Source organism: Nerophis lumbriciformis, linkage group LG34, assembly GCF_033978685.3.
Source record: "Nerophis lumbriciformis linkage group LG34, RoL_Nlum_v2.1, whole genome shotgun sequence".
NCBI classification, from domain to species: domain Eukaryota; kingdom Metazoa; phylum Chordata; class Actinopteri; order Syngnathiformes; family Syngnathidae; genus Nerophis; species Nerophis lumbriciformis.
The window spans coordinates 7,940,583-7,966,033 of record NC_084581.2 but is presented as its reverse complement, the minus strand read 5'-3'; the positions used below and the strand labels follow the sequence as shown (position 1 = coordinate 7,966,033).

Sequence of the window (25,451 nt, the reverse complement as noted above, 5' to 3'; positions counted from 1 at the left end):
AATGTTGTTGTTTTAGTTGTTTTGAGAGACATCGATAGAAAATGGATGCATGGATTGATATTTCTAAATGATGCTATCTGTGTTGGCCCTGTAATGAGGTGGCGACTTGTCCAGTGTGCACCCTGCCTTCCGCCCAAATGCAGCTGAGATAGGCTCCAGCACCCCCCGTGACCCCGATAGGGACAAGCGGTAGAAAATAGATGGATGGATGGATGCTTAAAACAAATGGTGGGTTTTAACTTGAAGTTCTACAAACAGGCTCTGGCAGGGGATGACTGCAGGTAAGACACTCCCACAGACCCAGACAGGCACAGTTAAAAAAAGAAAAGTAAATGCAACTACAAAAAAGAATGGCAAACCATCTATTTCTGGGTGAAACCAATGCAAAGCGAGTCTGGTAACGTGTTGTGTGAAATGTACATGCTACAGTGCTTGAATCATTTGTCAATTTCACACGCAGATGAATATGATGTGAAACAACAGACGTTGCGAGGCTCCCAAAAATGTGTTGCTCAAAAGGAAGCTTCCCGGTCTCTGCGTATGTTTATCCTTCTAAAACACAAACACAATTCAAACGCAGATAAAGTAATGGCAGCTGAACTAACTAGCGTCTACCTACCACGCTGAGAAACACTTAAAAATAAAAACAGCCAGGTGGTCTCTTTGGGGCTTAAGCAGCATTAATTTTGGTAATACTGGAAAAAAAACATTATTTTATGTGTTTGTGTTTTTTTCCTGGTCAGTTTTGATTTGTATTTTAGGTTGTATTAAATATTTTATGAAATACCTAATGTTATAACTAATGGTGTCTTTATTTGGCATTGTCCAATGTCCAGTGACGCAGATCATTTTCAAATGCATTTTTTTATGTAGTTAAACTATGTGAGCTGACTATGTTTTGTTTTGTTCAAATAATCAGCCTATATAGCCTGCTCCAGTACATGTAGCTTAATCCAGTAAAACTACCTGAATATGTGCTTCAGTATTTTGTTATACTAGAACAAACACTTAATTGTGATATTTGGAGTTTTACCTGCTGTTTTCGATCAACAGTACAATTTTAATTAATTTTGCCTATCTTTTACAATCCTTATGTAAGACAAGCTCACACATGTTTTTTCTTTTTTTAATGCATATAACTAGTAAATAAATGTGATCAAAAGTCCGCTTATAATGCAGTCAATGGGAATATTTTTATTCTGCCTATAAAGCGCTTAAAAACATCCAAACACCTCCATCAAGGTTTTATATACATGCTGTAAGTATATATGCAATGTAGTAACAGGCACATTCATAATAACATGCAATATTAAATATTGCTCCTTTTAAGCATTCGGGGGCGCTTTAATTTAAAAAACGCATCACAACGTTCGCTTTTTCCTTCGACAACACTGATTACAGACTTCATGAGAGCCAACAAACATAATAAAACATCACTTACTGAGCAATATCTGCTGTCATTAAGATGCCGACTGATAGGATGTTGACATATTTAGTGTCTTTCTTGCCATTTCTGGGTCTAAATTGGATACCAAGGTTGACAAACTTGTCGGATTATGTCCTCATCCTTTTACTGTCAAGGTGAGAGGCGTTATTTATGATCTAGAACAAACTTTCACGAGCACTGAGTCGAGAAAGCCGCTCACCAGCCAGTGATGTCAATATAGCAGCATGAGCTCTTTGTGATCACGGCGCCGCTATAAATAGTTTGTCTGTGTTAGCACTTATAATACCAAAATATCACTAATATTTGGTTAATATTCAGATCATGAAATGTAAATGCAGCATTAATGGTGGTTTTTGGATGGGTATTTAGAGGGTTTTATGGGTGGAAAATAGGACCTTCAATTGGCTCCATTGTAGGCAGAATTCTATTTACGTTTATTTACGAGTTAGAATGCGTAAACAAAATACATCTGTCGCCTGTCTCTCATAATGACTATGAATGATAGGCAAAATTCCCCCCCAAAAGTATAGCAACCCTTTAAGATAGTTGAATCTTGTATCTTAAAGTTCCCTTTTTGTAATGCTTTGAATTACACTGAAATATTCATACTTGGAAAATAATACCTGCCAAGTTTTTTTCTGCAGAAAAATATTTATTTCTTGGTTCAAACTGCATTCTACACTGTTAAGCTCAAATACTGAATCAGGAGAATACATATTCACAGTATAATTCTGAAACTCTTTCACTTAATAAACATTTCTCCAACAGGATAAGTAGTTTCATTAATTCGTTTCATTAGTTATAATGAAACTGTGCATGAGCGTTGCATGCATTTTATTTTATTTAATTTTTTACTTTTTCACATCAACAGCTGTTGGCTATAAAAACTAATTTAGCATTTTATTTACGTAATATAGATGCTATTGTTTTCATGAGCAATGCTTATAAGCATCTATGGGTCTACAGAAGGCGCTTGCTTCCGTTTTTGTCGTCTTTTAGGTGACCCCTCAAAATAGTCTGGGTCAGACCTTGGCGGGAATTAATTAGAAAAGTAGATTTTTGCTAACTTAATCAAGGATAGTCATCTTGTTAAAAATAATAATTATTTGGGACTTTAAAAGGCGATTACTTATGAAGTTTAGTTGTTTTAAAATGACTCTTGGTTTTGCCCGCAGGACGTCACATAACGTCAGTAACGTAAGCCGTTACTTGAGTTGACAGCGTCAACATCATGGTGAGCATGCCTGGTGTTTCTTATTCTTGCTACTTTTAAGTCTCTTTCTTACTGTGCCATTTAAATGTTTAATTGGGGGAGTTTTTATTAATGGTAGTAGTTTATTTTATTTAGATGAATCTTGTTTGCGCGAGCTCGCCATGCTCGCTAGCATGTCCACTTTTATCAAGTTAGCCTGCTAGTTAGCTAGCTAAAGTTGTAAACATGAGCGAACGAACTTTGCTAAGTTGCGAATAATGAGCCAAGCTTTTGCTTCCCGTGAGGAAACACGGTAAAGACTTTGTTGAGCTATAAACACAACCGACTTTTTTTTTGCGTTATCCTACCAGTTTTGATTTGATTTGATTGGACAACGTTCAGCTTGGATAATGCCATAATAAGCTTTTCCAATGTCTCCTTTCATATAGTTATCTATACTGTATTTTAAAACACATTCTCCTATGGCAAGAAACGGCAATAGAATTGAGTCATCTTTTCACAGTCAAAGATCCATCCATCCATCCATTTTATTCCGCTTATCCGAGGTCGGGTCGCGGGGGAAGCAGCCTAAGCAGGGAAGCCCAGACTTTCCTCTCCCCAGCCACATCGTCCAGCTCTTCCCGGGGGATCCCGAGGCGTTCGCAGGCCAGCCGGGAAAAATAGTCTTCCCAATGTGTCCCGGGTCTTCCCCGTGGCCTCCTACCGGTCGGACGTGCCCTAAACGCCTCCCTAGTGAGGCGTTTAGGGCACTTTAGCCATAGAGGTCGGGTGCGTTGTGAGCTGGGCGGCAGCCGAGGGCAGGGCACTTGACGGTCCGATCCTCGGCTACATAAGCTAGTTCTTGGGCCTGTCTCACATGGAGAGGGAGATCGTTCCAGAGTTTGGGACCCGCAACAGACAAGGCCCTGTCCCCTCTTAGCTTGCGCTTTGATTTGGGTACTTCCAGGAGCATCTGATCAGCTGACCCGAGGGACCGGGTGGGGGCATAGAGGTGGAGCAGCTCAGAGAGGTAAGGTGGGGCAAGACCATGTAAGGATTTAAAAATTAATAATATAATTGTAAAATGGATTCTAAAAGGCACAGGCAGCCAGTGAAGGGAGGCTAAAACAGGAATAATGTGCTGTCTTTTTCTTGTGCTTGTTAAAAGTCGGGCAGCCGCATTTTGGACCAGCTGCAGACGTGAGGAGGAGGATTGACCAATTCCAAAATACAAAGAGTTATAGTAATCCAGCGAAATGTGATAAAGGCATGGATTACTGTCTCAAACTGTTGCCTGGAAAGGTTTTTAACCTTAGCCAGCTGACGTAAATGAAAACAAGCTGGCTTTCACCACTGTGCCAATCTGACGGTCCAATTTAAAATCACTATCAATACAAAAGCCCAGGTTGGTGACCATGGGCTTAATGTGCAAAGCCAAGGGGCCAAAGTCAACAGGGGGGAGCTCACAGGTACCACTAGGTCCAAACACTATTACTCCAGGTCTTGATATCATCAAGACAAGCAAGTAGTGGCTGCATTGAAGAGGCATGATATTTCTTTAATGGAAAATACATTTGTGTGTCATCAGCATAACAATGAAAATAAATATGCTTTCTTAGGATTGAGCCCAGGGGAAGTAAATACATAGAAAACAGCATTGGTCCTAAAACTGAGCCCTGTGGGACCCCACATGTCAAGGGAGCAACAGAGGATTCAGAACCAGCAACATTTACGGAGAAGGTTCTGTTTGTCAAATATGACTTCAGCCAACTCAAAGCAGTACTACAAATGCCCACTTGATGCTGAAGGCGGCTAATTAAGATATTATGGTCCACCGAATCAAATGCTGCTGTTCGATCGAATAAAACTAATATCACATGATCACCTAAATCCGTTGCTCGAAGGATGTCATTAAAAACCCTTTATAATGCAGACTCGATAATATGGAGGGGTTTAAACCCAGACTGAAAGACTTCTAAAATATCACAGTCCTCTAAAAAAGTGTTTAGTAAAAACAATCTTCTCCAAGATCTTTGAGAGTAAAGGCAGCTCATGACGGCAGGAAAGTAGTTGCTCTGTGTTAGTTCTTACAATAACAATGTCACTATGGCTTGGTGAACATGCAGATCACAGCATGTAAATCAAGCGTTGTTGGCAGTTTTTGAATGATCTTTTAAAGGCCTACTGAAACCCACTACTACCGACCACGCCGTCTGATAGTTTATATATCAATGATGAAATCTTAACATTGCAACACATTCCAATACGGGTTAGCTTACTATAGTGCAATTTTAAATTTCGCGCGAAATATCCTGCTGAAAACGTCTCGGTATGATGACGTCAGCGCGTGACGTCACGGATTGTGGAGGACATTTTGGGACAGCATGGTGGCCAGCTATTAAGTCGTCTGTTTTCATCGCAGAATTCCACAGTATTCTGGACATCTGTGTTGGTGAATCTTTTACAATTTGTTCAATGAACAATGGAGATAGCAAAGAAGAAAGCTGTAGGTGGGAAGCAGTGTATTGGCAGACTGCAGCAACACAAACACAGCCGGTGTTTCATTGTTTACATTCCCGGAAGATGACAGTCAAGCTTTACCATTGGCCTGTGGAGAACTGGGACAACAGAGACTCTTAACAGGAGGACTTTGAGTTGGATAGCAGACACGGTACCGTGAGTACGCATGCAGCTGCGGCTTCCAAACATTTGATCGCTTGCTCGTACTTGCGTGCCGCTATATGCATGTCACGTACGTAACTTTGGGGAAATATATGTGCTGTATGAACTTTGGGGAGGTGAACGGTACTTTGGGCTGTGGGATTGAGTGTGTTGTGCAGGTGTTTGAGTTGTATTGGCGGGTTATATGGACGGGAGGGGGGAGGTGTTTGTTATGTGGGATTCATTTGTGGCATATTCAATATAAGCCTGGTTGTGTTGTGGCTAATAGAGTATATATATGTCTTGTGTTTATTTACTGTTTTAGTCATTCCCAGCTGAATATCAGGTCCCACCCGCCTATCACAGCATCTTCCCTATCTGAATCGCTCCCACTGCTCTCGAGTCCTTCACTCTCACTTTCCTCATCTACGAATCTTTCATCCTCGCTCAAATTAATGGGAAAATCGTCGCTTTCTCGGTCCGAATCGCTCTAGCTGCTGGTGGCCATGATTGTAAACAATGTGCTGATGTGAGGAGCTCCACAACCTGTGACGTCACGCTACTCGTCTGCTACTTCCGGTACAGGCAAGGCTTTTTTTATCAGCGACCAAAAGTTGCGAACTTTATCGTCGATGTTCTCTACTAAATCCTTTCAGCAAAAATATGGCAATATCGCGAAATGATCAAGTATGACACATAGAATGGACCTGCTATCCCCGTTTAAATAAGAAAATCGCATTTCAGTAGGCCTGTAAAGCACTTTATAGGCGAAATAGATTCATCCCAATTAACTTCATTGTTAGTTGTTTTGTACTGGCAATTTTTCACTATTTAGAACGCACAGCAAAGGGAAAGACCAGTGTTCTTGTTGGAAGTACAGTGGAACTTTGATTTACAAACCCCCATTTTTTGCGAACTTTTCAGTTTACAAACTTTTAGATTGCACAAATTATGCCTGTGTGTGCGAACCATGTCTCTGTGTACAAACGCTTCATTAATATTGTGTCCCGCTGGCAGTCATTTTGTGGTTGCTCACATTGAAGAGATTGAGGAAGCCGGCTTTGTGCCGGAGGAAGTTTTTATGATGAGAACGGACTTATTTTACAGCATATTTTACATGTTTAAATGTTTATTATTGTAGTAGTATGGTTGTTAAAGTTAAGGATTTTCTTTATCGTTCGTGATGGGGCCAAAGGGACTTTTGTGTGTCTGCGCCTGTTGGCAGAGCATACAACACAGTTAAGCTTGTCGTTATTTTAGGTTTAATTCAATCACCCCCTTGACATTTTTGATGTACAGTACTGTTTAACACTTTGTTGCATTCAAAATGTATAAATCTTAACTAAAATATGGACTTTTGTCGAGGCTGAAACCTGTTATTCATATTCACATTGTTTCTCAGAGAAATTTACTTCACTATATAAACTATTTGATTTACAAACCCTGTTCAAAAACCAAATGTGTTTGTAAATCAAGGTTCCACTGAATTTTAATAATAGACAAGATGTAAAAAAAAAAAGGTGCAGTTTTGCTTCGAACCAAACCACACTATAGGTACAATCAAGTATCTTTTTGAGTTTTCCGGTCTGTACCAAAGTACCAGACTGCAAGTGAGAACATACCAAAAAAATTTGGTTTCAGAAGTGGGATAGCGAGTCAGAAAAAGAGTACTTACCTTCCAAAGTCCACATGGAATTATGGTCACAGTGACTGGTGCAAACGCCAGAGGCAGAATGGGAGCTAAAAAATAAAATATTTCCCAAATGTACACTCTTAACTGTTGAACAAGTGATTAAAGAAGTCAGTATGTGGTTGGGAGACGTTCCAGCATAAATTGCAGTGTTCAAAGCGGATGATTAAGGGATTCATGTTTCTGTTGCTCAGAACCTCTAAAATTGACCCTCTGCTTGCTAAATAATACTGTCACTTCCCTGTCGCATGTCACGTTGACATACCCCAGCACAAGTCGCTGAGCTTTGGTCGAGCCCATTTATCTTCTTACAAGTTGTCTTCATCATCCCTCAGAGTGAAGATGAAGCTCTACGTGCTTCTGCAGCTCCTGGTGCTATTGCTCGCTGTCGCAACGCCCGTCGGTGCTCAGCTCGCCACCTCCTTCTTGGAGCGGTCGAACGTCCTTCCCAGCTTCCACCGGCCAACCAACCACAGCCGCTTCTTCTACGCCGTGATGTTTGATGCAGGGAGTACAGGGACCAGAATCCATGTCTACACATTCATCCTTGCGGAGTCAGGTGATCTAGAAGCACCTGACTTGAGGTTTAAAGTTAAAGTCAGCGATATTCCAAATCAAGTACAATGACTGCATCCTATTGTGGCAGGGAGTAGTGTCATTGTCCGATTTACATAATGTGCATGTAATTTTTATGGAAACAGTTGGGGACAAAAGTTAGCACTAAACATGAGAAACTAAACAAATATGTTTAGAAATATAAATTATTTTGTAGTTTCTACTACTTGCTTATATGTTTGTCTCCAAAAGTGTCCAATATAACATGAGAAAAACTCTAGATTTGTTGCTGGGGGTCTGAAAACTTGCTAAATATAGCAACAAAGTTTGAAACTTTGATCCCTTCTCTTACATCTTCTTATTCTCTGGCAGACCAAGTGCGTGTTAAGAAGCACAGTTACAATGCCATGTGCTGTCGGGAGTAACAACAAGCTACAATCACAAACAACATAGTGATGTGTTCATGAACTATGTAGAGTGAACAGGTAGCGACAAACCTATCTCTGGTGGGCCGCAACTAGGGATGTAACGATAAACGGTAATAATGATAACCGCAGAGAAACTCCAACGGCTAGTATTACCGTTTTACATTAAAAGGATCAAAAACTGAAATTGATAACTTTACTTTGATAAACTGACGGCCTTACTGACGCTACTTCACTAGCCTAAATGCTAATCTGAAAACAAGAGACCTTAACGTCTTTCCCTGTTAAGAAACAACATACCCCAATCTAAACCTGTACATATTTCTGTCTAAGCAACTAAGGTATTCAATAGTGCACATGGAACCTACAAGCTCTGCACTCTTAGTGTCACTCATAGTGATTGTTCTATACTCGGAGGAAAAGAGATGAAGGTGTTTTTACCCTTCATCAAGGATCACTGAACAGAGTAAGACAATAGAACGCACTCCAGAAATGCTGGATAATAATAATGGATTTTATTTGTTACGCACTTTTCGTGTAAATAAATCTTTAAGTGCTACAGTACAAACTATTATTTTAAACAATAAACGTGCAGCCCTTAAAACAGATAAAAACAGTGTTTCTATTTATTTTAATTATTTAAAAAAATTACTCGGTCAATAGATTTCAGTGTGTGTGTATAAGTGCTTTTTGAGCACATTGTACAATACCGTGGTAATAATGATAACCGTGATAATTTTGGTCAAAATAACATTGATATTCAATTTTCATATAGTTACATCCCTAGCTGCAACGATTAATTAAATTAATGTATAGGAAACACTGGGTGCAGTTTGGCCTTTTTCCCCCAAAAAAGTTATGGTTGAACGCCACATTTTTAAGCTTTACGACACAGGTTGAGGTATACTGGTGAACGTTAGCCCACTATAACGTATTACTTGTATTTTTCATGGAAATTGAAAATCCCAACAAATTGCCTCCAAGAATGTGTCCAATATTGCAGTGGTTCTCAAACTTTTTTCACAAAGTACCACCTCAGAAAAAACGTGGCCCTCCAAGTACCACCATAATGACCAACATTGAAATACAGTAGCGTAGTAGGCCAGAGTATTCATTAAAACAAGGCAGAGGTTTTATTTAACAAATATATTTGATATTTTTGGCAGCTGTAACTTTACCCACAGTTTGAACAGTAACACTGAGTTTGAATATAGAAAAATAAAGCACTGTACTTTAATCAAGTGATTATCTGGTATACCACTAGATGGAGCCGTGGTACACGTACCACAGTTTGAGAATGACTGCAATAATGCCATAACTGGACTAAAATGTTACCAGCAAAACCTCCGCCAAGCTTGAACCGACATTGGATGAATCTTATTCTGCATTATATGCCAAACTGTTAAGTTTAATGCTTTATTCATTGAGAAATGAAGATAAATGTTTCAAGTGTAATGTTTACAGATGTGAGGGACCAATGAATGTACAAACCCTGTTTCCATATGAGTTGGGAAATTGTGTTAGATGTAAATATAAATATAATACAATGATTTGCAAATCCTTTTCAACCCATATTCAATTGAATGTACTACAAAGACAAAATAGATGATGTTCAAACTCATAAACTTTATTTTTTTTTGCAAATAATTAACTTAGAATTTCATGGCTGCAACATGTGCCAAAGTAGTTGGGAAAGGGCATGTTCACCACTGTGTTACATGGCCTTTCCTTTTAACAACACTCAGTAAACGTTTGGGAACTGAGGAGACACATTATTTAAGCTTCTCAGGTGGAATTCTTTCCCATTCTTGCTTGATGTACAGCTTAAGTTGTTCAACAGTCCGGGGGTCTCCGTTGTGGTATTTTAGGCTTCATATTGCGCCACACATTTTCAATGGGAGACAGGTCTGGACTACAGGCAGGCCAGTCTAGTACCCTCACTCTTTTACTATGAAGCCACGTTGATGTAACACGTGGCTTGGCATTGTCTTGCTGAAATAAGCAGGGTTGTCCATGGTAACGTTGCTTGGATGGCAACATATGTTGCTCCAAAACCTGTATGTACCTTTCAGCATTAATGGCGCCTTCACAGATGTGTAAATTACCCATGTCTTGGGCATTAATACACCCCCATACCATCACAGATGCTGGCTTTTCAACTTTGCGCCTATAACAATCTGGATGGTTCTTTTCCTCTTTGGTCCGGAGGACACGACGTCCACAGTTTCCAAAAACAATTTGAAATGTGGACTCGTCAGACCACAGAACCCTTTTCCACTTTGTATCAGTCCATCTTAGATGAGCTCAGGCCCAGCGAAGCCGATGGCGTTTCTGGGTGTTGTTGATAAACGGGTTTCGCCTTGCATAGGAGAGTTTTAACTTGCACTTACAGATGTAGCGACCGTCTGTAGTTACTGACAGTGGGTTTCCGAAGTGTTCCTGAGCCCATGTGGTGATATCCTTTACACACTGATGTTGCTTGTTGATGCAGTACAGCCTGAGGGATCGAAGGGTCACAGGCTTAGCTGCTTACGTGCAGTGATTTCTCCAGATTCTCTGAACCCTTTGATGATATTACGGACCGTAGATGGTGAAATCCCTAAATTCCTTGCAATAGCTGGTTGAGAAAGGTTTTTCTTAAACTGTTCAACAATTTGCTCACGCATTTGTTGACAAAGTGGTGACCTTTGCCCAATGACTGAGCATTTCATTGAATCTACTTTTATACCCAATCATGGCACCCACCTGTTCCCAATTTGCCTGTTCACCTGTGGGATGTTCCAAATAAGTGTTTGATGAGCATTCCTCAACTTTATCAATATTTATTGCCACCTTTCCCAACTTCTTTGTCACGTGTTGCTGGTATCAAATTCTAAAGTTAATGATTATTTGCAAAAAAAAAAAAACGTTTATCAGTTTGAACATCAAATATGTTGTCTTTGTAGCATATTCAACTGAATATGGGTTGCAAATTATTTGCAAATCATTGTATTCCGTTTATATTTACATCTAACACAATTTCCCAATTCATATGGAAACGGGGTTTGTATATACCGGTACACAAAAAATGTATCTTTTTTTTTTTTCCCTGGATGGACACCTTTGGAGACGTTAGCTCCTTTGATGGAGGTAATGGGCTGATATTTAGGTAGATTCTGACCCCCACTATTGCTTTGAATATCCCTGCTGTGGATGTTATCTTGCAGAGGTGCTTCCAGTTTTGGACAAAGAGATGTTCCACTCAGTGAAGCCCGGTCTGTCAGCACATGCCGACTCTCCTGTGACGGTGAGTTTTTTGTCACGCCAGATCAATCTCATCGACAAAAGGAGAAATTTGGACCCCGGGCCGACATGTGTGTTTTGTGGGAGCGCAGCCAGTGGTGTGCACAAGAGTACTCCTGGCTCATGAGAGCTGTAAACAGGAAGTGACTGCAAGAAAAAGACGAAAAAAGAGCTGGAGCAAGCACTGATAACATAAAAAAACTTGTTTTTGTTTGTGAGCAAAGAGCAGATTGAATAAAATAGGTATTTTTATGACATGTGTCATCCAGGCTGTACACACGCTGAAAGAGTTGTTGAAGGTGGCCAAGAGTACAGTGCCTCGTCTGGAGTGGAAGAGAACTCCAGTGGTGCTCAGAGCCACGGCTGGACTTAGACTGCTACCTGCACACAAAGCCCACGCTCTTCTGGAACAGGTGACATGACCGCACCGCTACACAAGCATCACAATCAATTAGGATATCAGTTCAAAAAAGTCAGTCATATATTATGTTGTATTGTGTGGTCTATTTGTGTCAGACATGCTTATTAAATTACATAAAGGATGATGTGGCGACTTGTCCAGGCTGTACCCCGCTTTCGCCCGAATGCAGCTGAGATAGGCTCCAGCACCACCCGCGACCCAGAAAGGGACAAGCGGTAGAAAATGGATGGATGGATGCATTGCATAGATTTAGGCTGAATCACAATTCTACCCCTTCTACTTTCATTTTACCGCTTAAAACTGAGGGACTAGATGAAGTGGTCAAATATATACACCTAAGAAATGAGACGACACTACAAGCAAACACACTACACTAGAATGTACTATATTACATCATAGTTATTAGACAGCAAGTGATCGTCACAGTATTCAGTAGCTACAATATGTAAATTAGTAGGTTGTCATGACAAGCAATTTTAAAAATATAAAAACATTTTAAACATTGTTAATCTTAAAAAGTTGGTGAGCTGTCAAAATCATTCATGAAATGTAGTAAATTGTAGTCTGACATCGTAGTTTACTGGTTTCAGACGCATTTACGAGCTCGTACGAGCTCGTAAATGCTCGACATTAAAAAAATGGTAATATTTACGTTCAGTTTAAGTCTTACAATTAAAATCCATAAAGCTTACATTAATTTACATGTATGTGCTTTCTGCTCAGCTTTCATTTCATAACACTTGGTTTTAAAGGCTATACACCTCTTAGAACTTTGCCTTCCAGGGGAATTGGGACACCACTTCTTTCACTTGAAAGTGCAAAACCGAGGACCAGGGCATAATAAAGAGGGATTGGTGTGGATTGGGATTCATCTTAAATTTGTAGATTCACTACACATGAAGTGAAATATTTTTTTATTTCTAACTGAATGAGACCCCAGTTGTCAAAAGTTGAACATTGTAAAATATTCATTGTAATCAACAAAATACCTTTAATTTGGTCATTTTGTGTAAATGAAACTCCTGAAACCTAATTATTTTTGCACTATTATTCTAATTTATTGAGATGCACCAGTATAGTTCTGCCAAAATACTTACTGTAAATGTTTTAATTGATTTGTGTACCTAAAGTGCATTAATTGTAGAGAGGCTGTTAGTTATGAACTTTATATTTGTGTTTATTTTTCTACTTGAAGTATTAAGAGCGCATGAAAAAGTGGAAAAGAAACAACTGGTTGACCACACGGTAATGTATTCACAAGTGTATTGCACAGCACAACCAATGTTGTAATAGCAGTAAGAAGCAAACTGCTGAGCCAGCATCAACAGCGCTGATGTGTTGATGCGGTATAAAGTTCTGGATCATCATTTTTCCCAAAGTAGCCATTGTTAGCTTTCATGAAGTCTGCCATGATTAGTGGTAGTTGTTGTTGTAGGAAATAGCCAATGTTGTGATGTTTGTGAAATTAATACGCCGCCGAATGCTTCAAATGACCAAAATATGTCAATATTACATGTTATGAATGTGCCTGTTACTAGAGCAAATCCCATTAGCTCCATTGTTAGCTGACTCTTGCTAGCGTTTGTTTGAGTTAGAATACATTAAACATTTGTGTGCTTTTCTTACACAAGAATTGTGAATAATTGACAAAATTCCAAAAAATGTGCGGTAGCCCTTTAAGACATTGAGATTAGAGAGTGTGTGTGTTATGTACGGCACCACTCGCCCTGTATGCGAATGTTTACAGTAAGTTTACGTAAACTGCAAGCATGCATCATTGTTAATTGCTGTTATTTGTTAAATTATTCAACTTAAATATTATCGAAACAAGATTCATATTGTAGCAAGTTTACCCGAAAGAGTAAACAATAACAACTAAGACTCTGTCTATCAACATCATGTATCATTGCAGCACATTTTGATATCAGTGGTAGCTACACGAAGTAAAAAAAGAACAACTAGACGAAAACTACTGTAATATGTTACCTACATGTTTGTGTCCAATTTCCTGTTGGCATGCGAGTGTGTGTCTGTCAAAGCTAAGTGTAACGACTCATGCAGAAAAAATGAGTGTTATCAATAGGAGGGGATACATTGTCATGCGTGGCCTTGGGGGCACCTTGGCAGATAAAACATAATTTATTAATCCTCAAGTTGGAATTAATGAGTCCCTCGAAGCGCAGCAGCTGCCATTACACTAGATAATGTTTAAGGCCATTTTTTCGTACTCCTGAAGGTTCAACGAGTGTTTGATGAGTCTCCATTTTTGGTCCCTGACAACAGCGTCAGCATCATGGACGGCACAAGTGAAGGTAATGTGATGATGATGATGCACTGCAGATAATGACATCAATTATCTACCACCGTGATGTCCTAGAAAAGTTGTCATTAATACCGGTACTTCATTATTCCATGTCAGCACATAAACACTGTTTTATGTCCCCATTGTAGGAATCCTGGCATGGATATCAGTCAACTTCCTATCGGGTGAGTCGTGTTCACTGAGAATTTATATTTTTTCCTTTTTTTGACGACAACATTTCAAGGAGCAGAGGTGCGAATGTTTGCAGGTCACCTTCACGCTCAGACCAAACACACGGTGGGAATCCTGGATTTGGGAGGAGGATCCACACAGATTACCTTCTTGCCACAAGCCAAGGTGAGAATATGAATGGTAAATTGGCGTGTCTGTACACAAGCACAATGTATTCCAGTGGATGAAAGCACTGTAAGAATAATTAATTGCTCTATGTAGAAGAGTTGGTTGAGTACATTCTGTTAAACATTTTTTTCCATAGGAAATGTTCTGTTCCAGGGCCAAACTGTGACAATCATAAATGTTTGACGTAACTGTCATACAAATGTAACATTAATACAGTCTCCCCAAAGTCTGGACACACACAAATGCATGTATTATACAACTATAAAAATATATATATAATTATAATATAAATACATTTAAAATATATGTACGACCTTTTGTTTTAACTTATTTGTGTATTTCATTTCAATAATTATTTTTAATTAAGTTTTTAAAATAATTATTGATTAAATTAAAAAAAATAATTATACAGTTATCTCTTGCCACATTGCACTTTGGCATTCAATATAGCGTGTATTTTCTTTTCTCAGGGTTGTTTTACATTTTAACAGTTTATACGACAAATATTTATCTTAAATTAAGCATTATAAGACTAAAAATATGTAAATGAACTAAAGAAATTTAATTATACGCTAGTATTGAGTGCTAGAGGAGACCAGACCAATCAGAGCGCACTTTTTAGCATTGTTCCAACTAATTGGCTCAGCCTAGCATAACTATATTTGATTAAAAGAGTGTAAAGGTGACTAAAGGGTGTTACTTTATGTCTAGAGAGCTCTCGTAATGTTAACAAACTTATTTAGAAGGTCGTAAACTGTTTTTATGTTCTAACTACGAAAGTGGATTAATAATCAAATACTGTTTTGTGGAAATTAATTTGCCACAGTCAGGCCTGGAAGAAATTAACAGCGATTAATGAGGGTTTACTGTACTGAACGTATATTATATGTCCATACCTGTTGGACCAGTTGATCTGCCGTTTCTTTTCTTTTCTCCTCTGCTCCCCTTTTCCTTGAGGGGGGGGGGGGCACAGGTCCGGTGGCCATGGATGAAGTGCTGGCTGTCCAGAGTCGGGACCCGGGGTGGACCGCTCGCCTGTGCATCGGCTGGGAACATCTCTACGCTGCTGACCCGTCTCCGCTCGGGATGGTGTCCTGCTGGCCCCACTATGGACTGGACTCTTACTATTATGTTGGATCCACTATGGACTGGACTCTCACAATATTATGTCAGACCCACTCGACATCCATTGCTTTCGGTCTCCCCTAGAGGGGGGGGGTTACCCACATATGCGGTCCTCTCCAAGGTTTCTCATAGTCATTCACATCGACGTCCCACTGGGGTGAGTTTTTCCTTGCCCGTATGTGGGCTTTGTACCGAGGATGTCGTTGTGGCTTGTGCAGCCCTTTGAGACACTTGTGATTTAGGGCTATATAAATAAAGATTGATTGATTGATTGATACTTTAGGACACGGTTATTCAACTGTCAGCCAGGGGGCTTATTTCGAGCTGGGAATGACACCCGACTGGCCCATGAATTCAGTTCAAAACTCAGAAGAGACTCTTCTTAGACCAGTGTAAACATGCTGAAAGATCCTTGCATTGAGATTTTAACCTCCTAAAAGCCAGTGTACAATGCAGTGGACACTTTTATTTTGCATAAAAGGGTGATTTTAACAAGCTGGTTCTGAATGTAAGATTACTAGCTAAGGAAGACGTCCGGCCCCCAGTCGCTCACTTTCTGGAAATGTAGCCCCCAAAACAATTTGGTGTGATATCCCTACTTTAGAGACAATATACAAATGATGAAGACAAAAAAAGAATAACTTTAATGACAACTTTGTGATCATGTTGTCACTGCAGATCAACCTTGAAAAAACAAACAACGTCGGCAGATTCCACATCTTCAACTCCTCTTTTGCATTGTACACTCGCAGGTAAAACATCAAAGTCTGGTATTGTTTACATAATGGGAAGTTTGTGCACCAAATTAAATTATTTTACACCAAGTCTTGTATTGACAGCTCCAAATGTCACTGACTACAAAGTTTACAACTGACCAAGCTAGAAATGTCACTTGCATCACTTTTCTGATTGAATGAGTCATCAGGATGTGAATAATAAGCTTTCTTTGTGTCACTGCTCATGGAACAATGCCTTGTTGTTCTGCAGTTACCTTGGCAACGGGCTGATGACAGCGCGACTTTCCACGCTGAGAGCGTTTGGCGCCGAAGGTACCGTTAGTGTTGATGCTGCTTAGAGTTCAACAATAATCAACAACTATTGAGTCACACTGAGCAACAACACAATGAAAGTAATTGTGTGTGTGTGTGTGTGTGTGTGTGTGTGTGTGTGTGTGTGTGTGTGTGTGTGTGTGTGTGTGTGTGTGTGTGTGTGTGTGTGTGTGTGTGTGTGTGCGCGTGTGTGTGCGTGTGTGCGCGCTCTTGAAGGGCTGCAGTATCAAGTTTTTAAAAGTCCGTGCCTACCCAAAGAGTTCGTGGACCAGTGGAGCTTTGGAGGGGAGACGTACCAAGTGAGCGGAGACCCAGACGGTGAGTTCAATACACACACATCTCAAAAAAGGTACACAAAACCTGCTTGACAAAGCCCAATAAGCTTTTACTGTGGAACACACTTTAGTCGCTAACCTCTTCTTGTTAACCACCTCCTCAAATGGGGATGTAAGTTCTTGTTAAAGGCACTCCAGTGCTACAAAAAGAGCATTTCCCTCCCAAAATTTTTTTTTCTAATTGTCATTATGGAGTTTTGTGTGTAAAATTTAGAGGAAAAAAAGTATTGGATGAATGTTACATAATGTGGAAAAAGTGAAGCGCTGTGAATACTTTCCAGATGCATAATATAAACAATGGCGCCTCTGCTGATCGCAGCCAAGTACTGCACTCCATTTGTGAACCGCCAGACTTGTTAGCAATCAATAAATAGATAATGTTATCAGTACTTGTGTTCAGGTGTCTCAGGATACAAGTGGTGCTATCAGGACGTGTTGAAGACTGTCAAGGGGATTATTCATCAACCCCAGCGGCTCCGAGACAGCAGCACGCATTTCTATGCGTTCTCCTACTACTTTGACCGAGCGCTGGATGCCGGCCTTATTGGTACACATACACACGCATGCCGACATAATTATACAGAGCCAGCAGGATGTTATTACCCAGTCCAATGCAAGACGCAGGCAGTGAGTCATCTGCACCTGTCTCAGGGGATTTGAGGAGCTGGAGGTGCGTGCTTATTAGAGACGTTGCTATTCTGGGCTGGTCCAGACCACCATCTCTATTACGATCACCCAGAATTATTTGTCTTTTTTTCAAAAGTGAGCTACAACCACTGCAATCAAGCCTTCCTCTTCCATTGCAGATGAAGTCCAAGGTGGAATGCTGGAAGTCAGAGACTTCAAGAGGAGCGCAGAGGAGGGTGAGATGCACTGACATGACAAGGCCATGCGCAGCTTCACACTTCCTGTGTGTTTAGTGTGCGAGAGGACCGGCAGGGCGACTTCCATCCAACCTTACCTGTGTCTGGACTTGACTTACATCTTCTCTCTGCTCAAAGATGGCTTTGGATTCCAGGAGAGCACACGACTGCAGGTGAGCAACCACAACATTTCAGGAAAATAAAAATGTATTAATTCCTAGCAACCTGTCTAAATCAAATGTAATCCCGTTCATAGCAGGATATTAAGTTAGTGCACAGTACAGATCATTTCATCAGGTGTACGCACAGAAAATTAAAACACAAAAAAATAGTTGAAGCACTTATTTAGGAGCCAAACATGACATAATTTGGTAATTCAAGCATTTTTAAGACTTTCATTCCTATAGAAACAAAACAACAGTTATTTTGTAGTTTTTATTTCATTTCAATAAATACAAAAAAAGCATTTTGAGTTATTTGGTTTTTGTTATTCTTTCTAGTTGGCCAAGAAAGTGAACAACGTGGAGGCAAGTTGGGCACTGGGTGCCATGTTGGACCACTTTCACCATCTAAACATACGTTAAGCAGCAGGGAGGTGAGTTTGTCTCTTCATCCTTTCATCAATCTTTTTGTTTCACGCACAAACAGGATCAATAGAATTTAGTGATGCTGTTTGTTTTGTATTGAGACAAACAAGATGTGCATGAAGTTTCCAGTGGTAACAAGTGCTCATTATTTCTTTCAAATACCTTTTTAAACCCGTCTGTATTTCTTTGGAAGTATTCATTTTTGATTTTGTACAAGCGCCATTCCACAGCCGTCAAAAATAAAGTCCTTATCACTGTAGATTTATGTACAAGTTTTTACAAAGTCACCAATGAACAAGCTGTTTTACTTCACCCTCTGACAAACTACAGCAGCGTCACCACATCCCCATAGCTGGCACCTTCTGTTGTCATGGCGACCAGTTCATGTGGCGCAGAGAGCACCACCACTGAGTCTGCGGGGCCTGAAAAGAACAAGAACTGTAGTGAACATATGAACACGCCTCATAACGCAGGAATTCATGTTCATTGTAATATACTATAATAATATTAATAAAGTGTTTATGAGGGAAAACATATTTATCAAAATGATATACTTATGTAAAGTATCAATGTGTGTATTTACTGCAGCAATGCAGGGTGTCCCAAAAGTCCGAACATACAATATACAGAAAGTTACTTTATTGGAATAATTTGATGTAAAAAATTGGTTAATTTAAAAATATATATTATTTATTGTATTATGCAAAATTAGTTCAGTGTTCATATATAAATTATTGTAAAACTATTTTTAAAGTGTATTTGTTACAGTATATAGACAGTAGGGGTGTGGGGAAAAAAATCGATTCGAATCGTGATTCTCACGTGCGATTCTCGTTTTTAAAAAAAAATCGATATTTTTTTATTTATTATAACTGAAATTTTAATTTTTTGTATCTTTTATTTTTTTTAATTAATCAATCCAACAAAACAATACACAGCAATACCATAATGCAATCCAATTCCAAAACCAGCAACACTCAGAACTGCAATAAACAGAGCAATTGAGAGGAGACACAAACACGACACAGAACAAACCAAAAGTAGTGAAACAAAAATGAATATTATCAACAACAGTATCAATATTAGTTGATTAAAAATCCCTAATTGACATTATCATTAGATATTTATAAAAAAATTAAAAAAAGAACAATAGTGTCACAGTGGCTTACACTTGCATCACATCTCATAAGCTTGACAACACACTGTGTCCAATATTTTCACAAAGATAAAATGTCATATTTTTGGTTCATTTAATAGTTAAAACAAATTTACATTATTGCAATCAGTTGATAAAACATTGTCCTTTACAATTATAAAAGCTTTTTACAAAAATCTACTACTCTGCTTGCATGTCAGCAGACTGGGGTAGATCCTGCTCAAATCTTATATATTGAATGAATAGAGAATCGTTTTGAATCGAGGAAAATATTGTTTTTGAATCGAGAATCGCGTTGAATCGAAAAAAATCGATTTTCAATCGAATCAATATTGAATCGTATCGTGGGACACCCAAAGATTCGCAGGCCTAATAGACAGTGTCTAGGTCTGGAAAAATGCACACAATGATTTGTAAAGATATATCTATTTGAGAATAATAGACTTAGACAAACTTTAATGATCCACAAGGATCTCAATTTGTAACGCAATTTAGATTAATTGATTTCTAAAAAGGTATGATTGATATGAAATTATTGGTTTCTAAATAAGACAAATAAAACTAATACTGGGATCCTTCATGTACCTTATAGGTGGGACATTTTTCAAGCTGGCTGACATTTCTTCCTGGATGTTACAAAAAGTGTGAACTGCTGCCTGCTTGTCTTTACTTATTATAAAAGTCTATTTGTCAATTTACAAAGTTTGGATTTTTGGCAGAGATATTTTCTGTCATTTTCATGTTCATCCATCTCTGTCGCATTATTTGATTGAGTCACGAACATAAAAACTTGCTGCCCATCAGGCACAAGACATTGATACAATGTTGATCATACATACATGTCCTTTAAAACAACGTTACAACATAGTTGTATTAGTAAATTGAGATGACGTTGATGATCCACGTTGGTTTTTTTTGGGAAATGACCACAATTCAATGGTCAAATCAACGTCACAACCTGACAATGATTAAACTTCGTCAAAAAGCATGTTTTTCCAAACATAAGTTTGAGTTGCTCAAAATCAGGACCTAATTCAACAACTTCTCAATGTTGTTTCAATGTCTTGTGCCTGCTGGGCGCACTCTTTTAATCAACCCACGCTAGAAGTGTTGCAAACAGAAAACACAGAGCGATAGATCTGTGAGCTTATTTATAGATAGCTCTGTATGTATCAAATATGCACAACTCTAAACAGGGATAGCTCTATAAATCTAGATTTATAAAGCTACTTATATATATCGATTTGAAAACCGTATTAACTGTTTTTATACGAACTTGAGTGTAAAAATGAACACACATTTTTCACTTGTATTCTTTTATTGTAATAGTTCCCAGAAATATCTGCACCTCCTAATTATTACTTGTAACACATAAAAAAACAAGTGACTAACTTGCTTCAGTAGTGGCAGAAGAGACGCCTACCTGGTGATCTCAGCATAGCGTGGTGGAGATTGACGGGTTGCATGCCAGTTGTCATGGCAACCATTCCGGCCCCGTTGTCGCCATCTGCCTCCAGCAGGCTGCTGTGTGTCAGAGCCTCTCCTGTCACACAAAGGTTGATGCATCAAACTTATAAACCCAGCCTGAGTTCTAACTCTGACAAAAACTAAGTAAAAATGAAAACGTACAAGTAGATTTAAAAACACACACACACACAAAACCTTACTAAATTACAGTTGGTAAATGTAATTAGTTATCTTTACAACAGATGTGGGGGACTCGTGTCACATGATTTGACTTGCAAATATGAATCCTGAACACTTTGTCTGTCTGACTTGAAACAGATGACTTAAAATGACCTGACTTTTATTTTTATTTTTTTACTTTGATTTCTTAAAAAATATGTTTTATTTTGAAACCCAACCAATTATTTTTTAGAGACTAACAGCAGTCAAGGATAAAGGGGAAGAAGGCAAGAAGGATGTTAAGATCAGAGTTTTATGCGATCACCCATGAGGGAGATTGGCCGATACCAATATCGATCACATGTATTTTTAATGTAATAATGGTGTGTGTTATTGACAGTGTAACAATATCAGCACAATATTAAAACTAATTCCTTGTTCTCTTTTATTACATACAATTGTTTGTATGATAAAAACAAAGTCAGTAGTACACAAAAACTAAACGAAAGCAAAAATTACTATCTACTATTTATTTAAATCATTTGGTTATTCCCTGAATTTGTAAATATTAACTATGTGTTTGTTTTAGAAAAAAAAATTTGCCTAATCACTCTAGTATCAATCATATACTGATACTGGTCTCGACACCTCCAACTCATGGATCGATCTGCCCTCTTACGTGTACGGACTGCCACAATGTTGTTATTTTATCCTCTCACTCACTCTTAATATACTTCTATTTTCTGCTAATATCTGAATACTTTTTGCTGTAATGTGCTTACATCTACACTTCGTAAACTTTACTAAGCACGTATTTCTCAGTTTTGTTTCAAGATAGTGTAGGTAGAATAGGGGTGTGCAAACCTTTTGACCCTGTCACTCCGGGCCACATTGGGCCTAAACAAACTGGTCGGGGGCCAGGCTATCTATACATTTACGAGTGCAGTGTTATTTAAAAGTCTATCCTATCTAAATAGATAAATCACTACACTAACTTCAGAACTGTATACTGAAAGTTATAGTAACTTGTAGTTAAAATTTGAAGATTAGACCTCTGTTTCTTGTTATTCCAAATCAGTGTGTTGAACTGTGAGAGTGTGTGTGTGCACTGATACACTTGACACACCTGTTTCACATGTGACTGGCAATCCCAATGGTTTAAGTCTGCATATTCATACAATACCAATTTGAAGAGGGAAGTTTTCCAAACATGTAAAAGTAGAGTACAACCTGTGTTTAAGCCCAGTTTTCAGGGGATATTGCCAGTATGCTGTCTTAAGGACACAGAATGACATTTCTTGCAAAGCAGCAGAGCAAGGATCATAATGTAACTACAATCATTTTTACATTAATAAAAGATGTAGGATTTACAATGTTATCAGGATATGACCAGAGACACTTCTGTTGGCCAAAAGCATTAATTAAAGCAAGCTATGTCTAACAGACTGAACGACATCACAAAACTTTTAACTCTTATTAACAACCCCACATAAGACTGTGACGACACTACAATATGAAGTTAAGAGTGTGTGAAAGTTTGACTCCTATTGTGCTTTACTTCCACAATTTTCTAAAATCATTGAAAAACTGTTCAATAACAGATTAGAGAGTTTCACAAACAAAAATAAAATACTCAAAGAGAATCAATATGGATACAGAGCTAATGGTTCAACTTCGATGGCTTTAATTGAAATTACAGAAGAAATTACCAAGGCAATAGATAGTAAAAAATGTGCGGCAGCAGTGTTTATGGATCTAACTAAAGCATTTGACACAATTAATCACAATATTTTAATCAAAAAACTAGAACGATATGGCATCAGAGGGTTAGTCTTAAACTGGATAAGAAGTTATTTAACGAACAGGAAACAATACGTGAAGCTAGGCGAACACACTTCTACAACGCTAAATATATCCTGTGGTGTACCTCAGGGATCAATACTAGGACCAAAATTATTCAATCTATATAAATGACATTTGTAAAGTTACAAAATATTTAAAGTTAGTATTATTTGTGGATGATACAACTGTGTTTTGTTCAGGAGAGAACACACAGAAGATAATACAAATAATAACAGAATAAATTAACAAATTAAAAAGATGGTTTGACAAAAACAGACTATCTTTGAATCTCAGTAAAACAAAAATAATGCTATTTTGTAACAGTAGAAGAAAAAGTCAAACACAAATACAAATAGACGGAATAGAAATTGAAGAGTAAATGAAACCAAATTTCATGGCAGGAAGTGACGCCACTTAGTAATCAATAATATAATACATGGTCATTGGCCAGAAGAAGAAAGTAACTTGGATTAACATGAATATTATTAAAAAACATGTTTCAAGACGTACTGCGGGTTGCACATGGCCTGTGGGCCGTAGTTTGGACACCATTGGCTTAGAAGTTAGCTTAGCTATTAGCATGCCTGCTCCTGGCTTGCTCTCGGGTGTAACATATTTAGCCTCGTCCTCCAGTGATAATCGTTTATAATGAAAGTTGATGATACTTAAGATATTAAGAAATGTAATTTTCCATAAGATGATTATTATTAACTTTGGGAAATGGCTGCGCACGGTGTATGAAGACACAATTAGCTGCTAAAAATAATTACAGTGTCAGCGTTATTGCTCTGCAATGGCAACTGCAAGTGCTTTTATTTTTTTTAAATAATAAAAAATTGGCAGATGGGCACATTCCTAATGTAGGTGGCTCAACCAATAATAATTCAATTTGGGTTCAAGGACTATGATGGTGCCACTATGAAAAATAAAAGACACAACATCCAACTTTATTCATTACAAAACCCTCAAGGAAAGGTAAACTACATGAAAACCAATTAATACTAAAAAATATATATATATTTTTAGTTGCATTTTGGATATTAAATCTTGGATGGCAGATAACTTTTTAAAGCTGAAGTTTTAGTCATTGGCCCTGAAAGAGAAACATACGTATATTGAAACTACAAATATTGTCTTTTAACTCCATCACTCCAAGTGAAAAATCTGGGCGTCGTTTTCAACTCTGACCTTAGTTTTATACCACATATAAAAATACAACAAAAATATTTTTTATCATCTTAACAATATAGCCAGAGTTTGCACAATTCTCTCTTAGGGCAACACGGAGACACTAAAGCATGTTTTTATTTCAAGTCATATAGATTACTGTAACACCCTGCTTTCGGGTCTTCCTAAAAATGTTAATGCACCTTTACAACTACTCCAAAAATTGTCCTGGCAAAGACCAAAAGGCGGGGGCTCACATTACACCAGTTTTAAAATGCCTAAGACACACTTGTTTGATTTGGCTTTTACCTAATATTTATTCATTTTATTGAAGTAATTCCTACTTTACTTTTTCTCTTATTAAAATATACAATATTTTTTGTATTTCCTGTATATTTTTTTCTTCATATGTTTTACTTGTATTTTATCCTTTATTCCTACTCATGTTTGTTAATATTTTACAGGTTTTGTTATTTTTACTTTCCAGCGTTCCTCAGAGGGAGCCATTGGCATTAGGGGTTATCGGCCGTGCTGTGGGGGCGCTTTGTGTCAGCGTCCTGGTGGCCATGGTCTAATGACCTCCTGGTGCAGATGGCTCCTGTGATAGCTCCTCGGTACTCAGCCTTGCATTCATTTGTTCATGTGTTGCGTATACGTGTGTGTGTGTCACTGTGTGTGCGATGATGGGGTATGTGTGTCATCGGGGTATTGTTTTTAAGTCTGTAAAGCACTTTGTGTTGCATTTCTTTTATGTATGAAAAGTGCTTTAATAATTAATGTGATTGATTGATGAATGTGTCTTTAAAGCTGTTATGACTGTTAGAGAAAGCCATCAAATATCAAACATTATTGAACAGGAAATGATTTAACTTAAGAGATGGTTTGATGTCAATAAATTATCATTAAATGTAAAAAAAACAAAGTTCATGATTTTTTGTAAGAGGAAAAGGGAGGAAACGATCAAACTGTCAATAGATGGAATTGATATTGAAAGGGTTTCTGAACTTGGATTTTTAGGAGTGATACTGGATGACGGTCTGACATGGAAATCTCATATTGCAAATGTACGGAAAAAGATGTCTAAGAGTATTTTTATATTAAATAAGGTAAAATATGTGTTAGATTATAGGGCAATGCGTATATTGTATTGTGCACTTATATTGCCATATATCAGCTCCTGTGTGAAAGTGTGGGGGAACACATAAGAGTAACATAAAGGCATTGTATCAACTACAGAAAAGAGCTATAAGGATTATTCATAAAGTAGATTACTTAGAACACATATTTATTAATTCGGGTTTATTGAAATTACAGGAGCTAGTAAAGTTACAGACATTATGTGTCATGTTTAAGGCTAAAAGTATAA

At 38.2% G+C, this 25,451-nt stretch overlaps 2 protein-coding genes across 15 annotated transcripts in view; one reads left to right on the top strand and one right to left on the bottom strand.

The window, feature by feature from the left end:
• The first annotated feature begins 2,454 nt into the window (after window positions 1–2,454).
• The window catches only part of LOC133576121 (ectonucleoside triphosphate diphosphohydrolase 5-like), a 24,062-nt gene continuing 1,065 nt past the window's right edge, over window positions 2,455–25,451 (top strand). For 2 of the 10 annotated variants that reach the window (XR_009811583.1, XR_009811584.1), the window contains exons 1-15: window positions 2,739–2,952; window positions 7,326–7,549; window positions 11,177–11,256; window positions 11,522–11,665; window positions 13,910–13,985; window positions 14,125–14,160; window positions 14,226–14,332; window positions 16,139–16,212; window positions 16,448–16,509; window positions 16,726–16,827; window positions 17,245–17,391; window positions 17,651–17,707; window positions 17,765–17,880; window positions 18,208–18,302; window positions 24,573–24,699. Coding sequence is in view for 7 of the 10 variants with exons in the window: in XM_061929126.1 (XP_061785110.1) it covers window positions 2,918–2,952; window positions 7,326–7,549; window positions 11,177–11,256; window positions 11,522–11,665; window positions 13,910–13,985; window positions 14,125–14,160; window positions 14,226–14,332; window positions 16,139–16,212; window positions 16,448–16,509; window positions 16,726–16,827; window positions 17,245–17,391; window positions 17,651–17,707; window positions 17,765–17,880; window positions 18,208–18,291 (1,344 nt within the window). In the remaining 3 variants the exon portion in view is untranslated. Of the gene's footprint in view, window positions 2,682–2,734; window positions 2,953–7,325; window positions 7,550–10,165; window positions 11,100–11,176; window positions 11,257–11,521; window positions 11,666–13,909; window positions 13,986–14,124; window positions 14,161–14,225; window positions 14,333–16,138; window positions 16,213–16,447; window positions 16,510–16,725; window positions 16,828–17,244; window positions 17,515–17,650; window positions 17,708–17,764; window positions 17,881–18,207; window positions 18,303–18,624; window positions 20,009–20,042; window positions 20,880–24,549; window positions 24,982–25,451 lie in introns of those variants that run through there. The other 8 variants (XM_061929131.1, XM_061929126.1, XM_061929125.1 and 5 more) reach the window with 8 other exon arrangements.
• znf410 (zinc finger protein 410) overlaps window positions 18,129–25,451 on the bottom strand; it is a 23,203-nt gene continuing 15,880 nt past the window's right edge. For all 5 annotated transcript variants that reach the window (XM_061929136.1, XM_061929135.1, XM_061929134.1 and 2 more), the window contains 2 exons: window positions 20,874–20,993; window positions 18,129–18,716 (listed from right to left, as the gene is read on the bottom strand). In XM_061929136.1, the coding sequence (XP_061785120.1) occupies window positions 18,619–18,716; window positions 20,874–20,993 (218 nt within the window). In that variant the 3' untranslated portion in view covers window positions 18,129–18,618. The remainder of the gene's footprint in view (window positions 18,717–20,873; window positions 20,994–25,451) is intronic.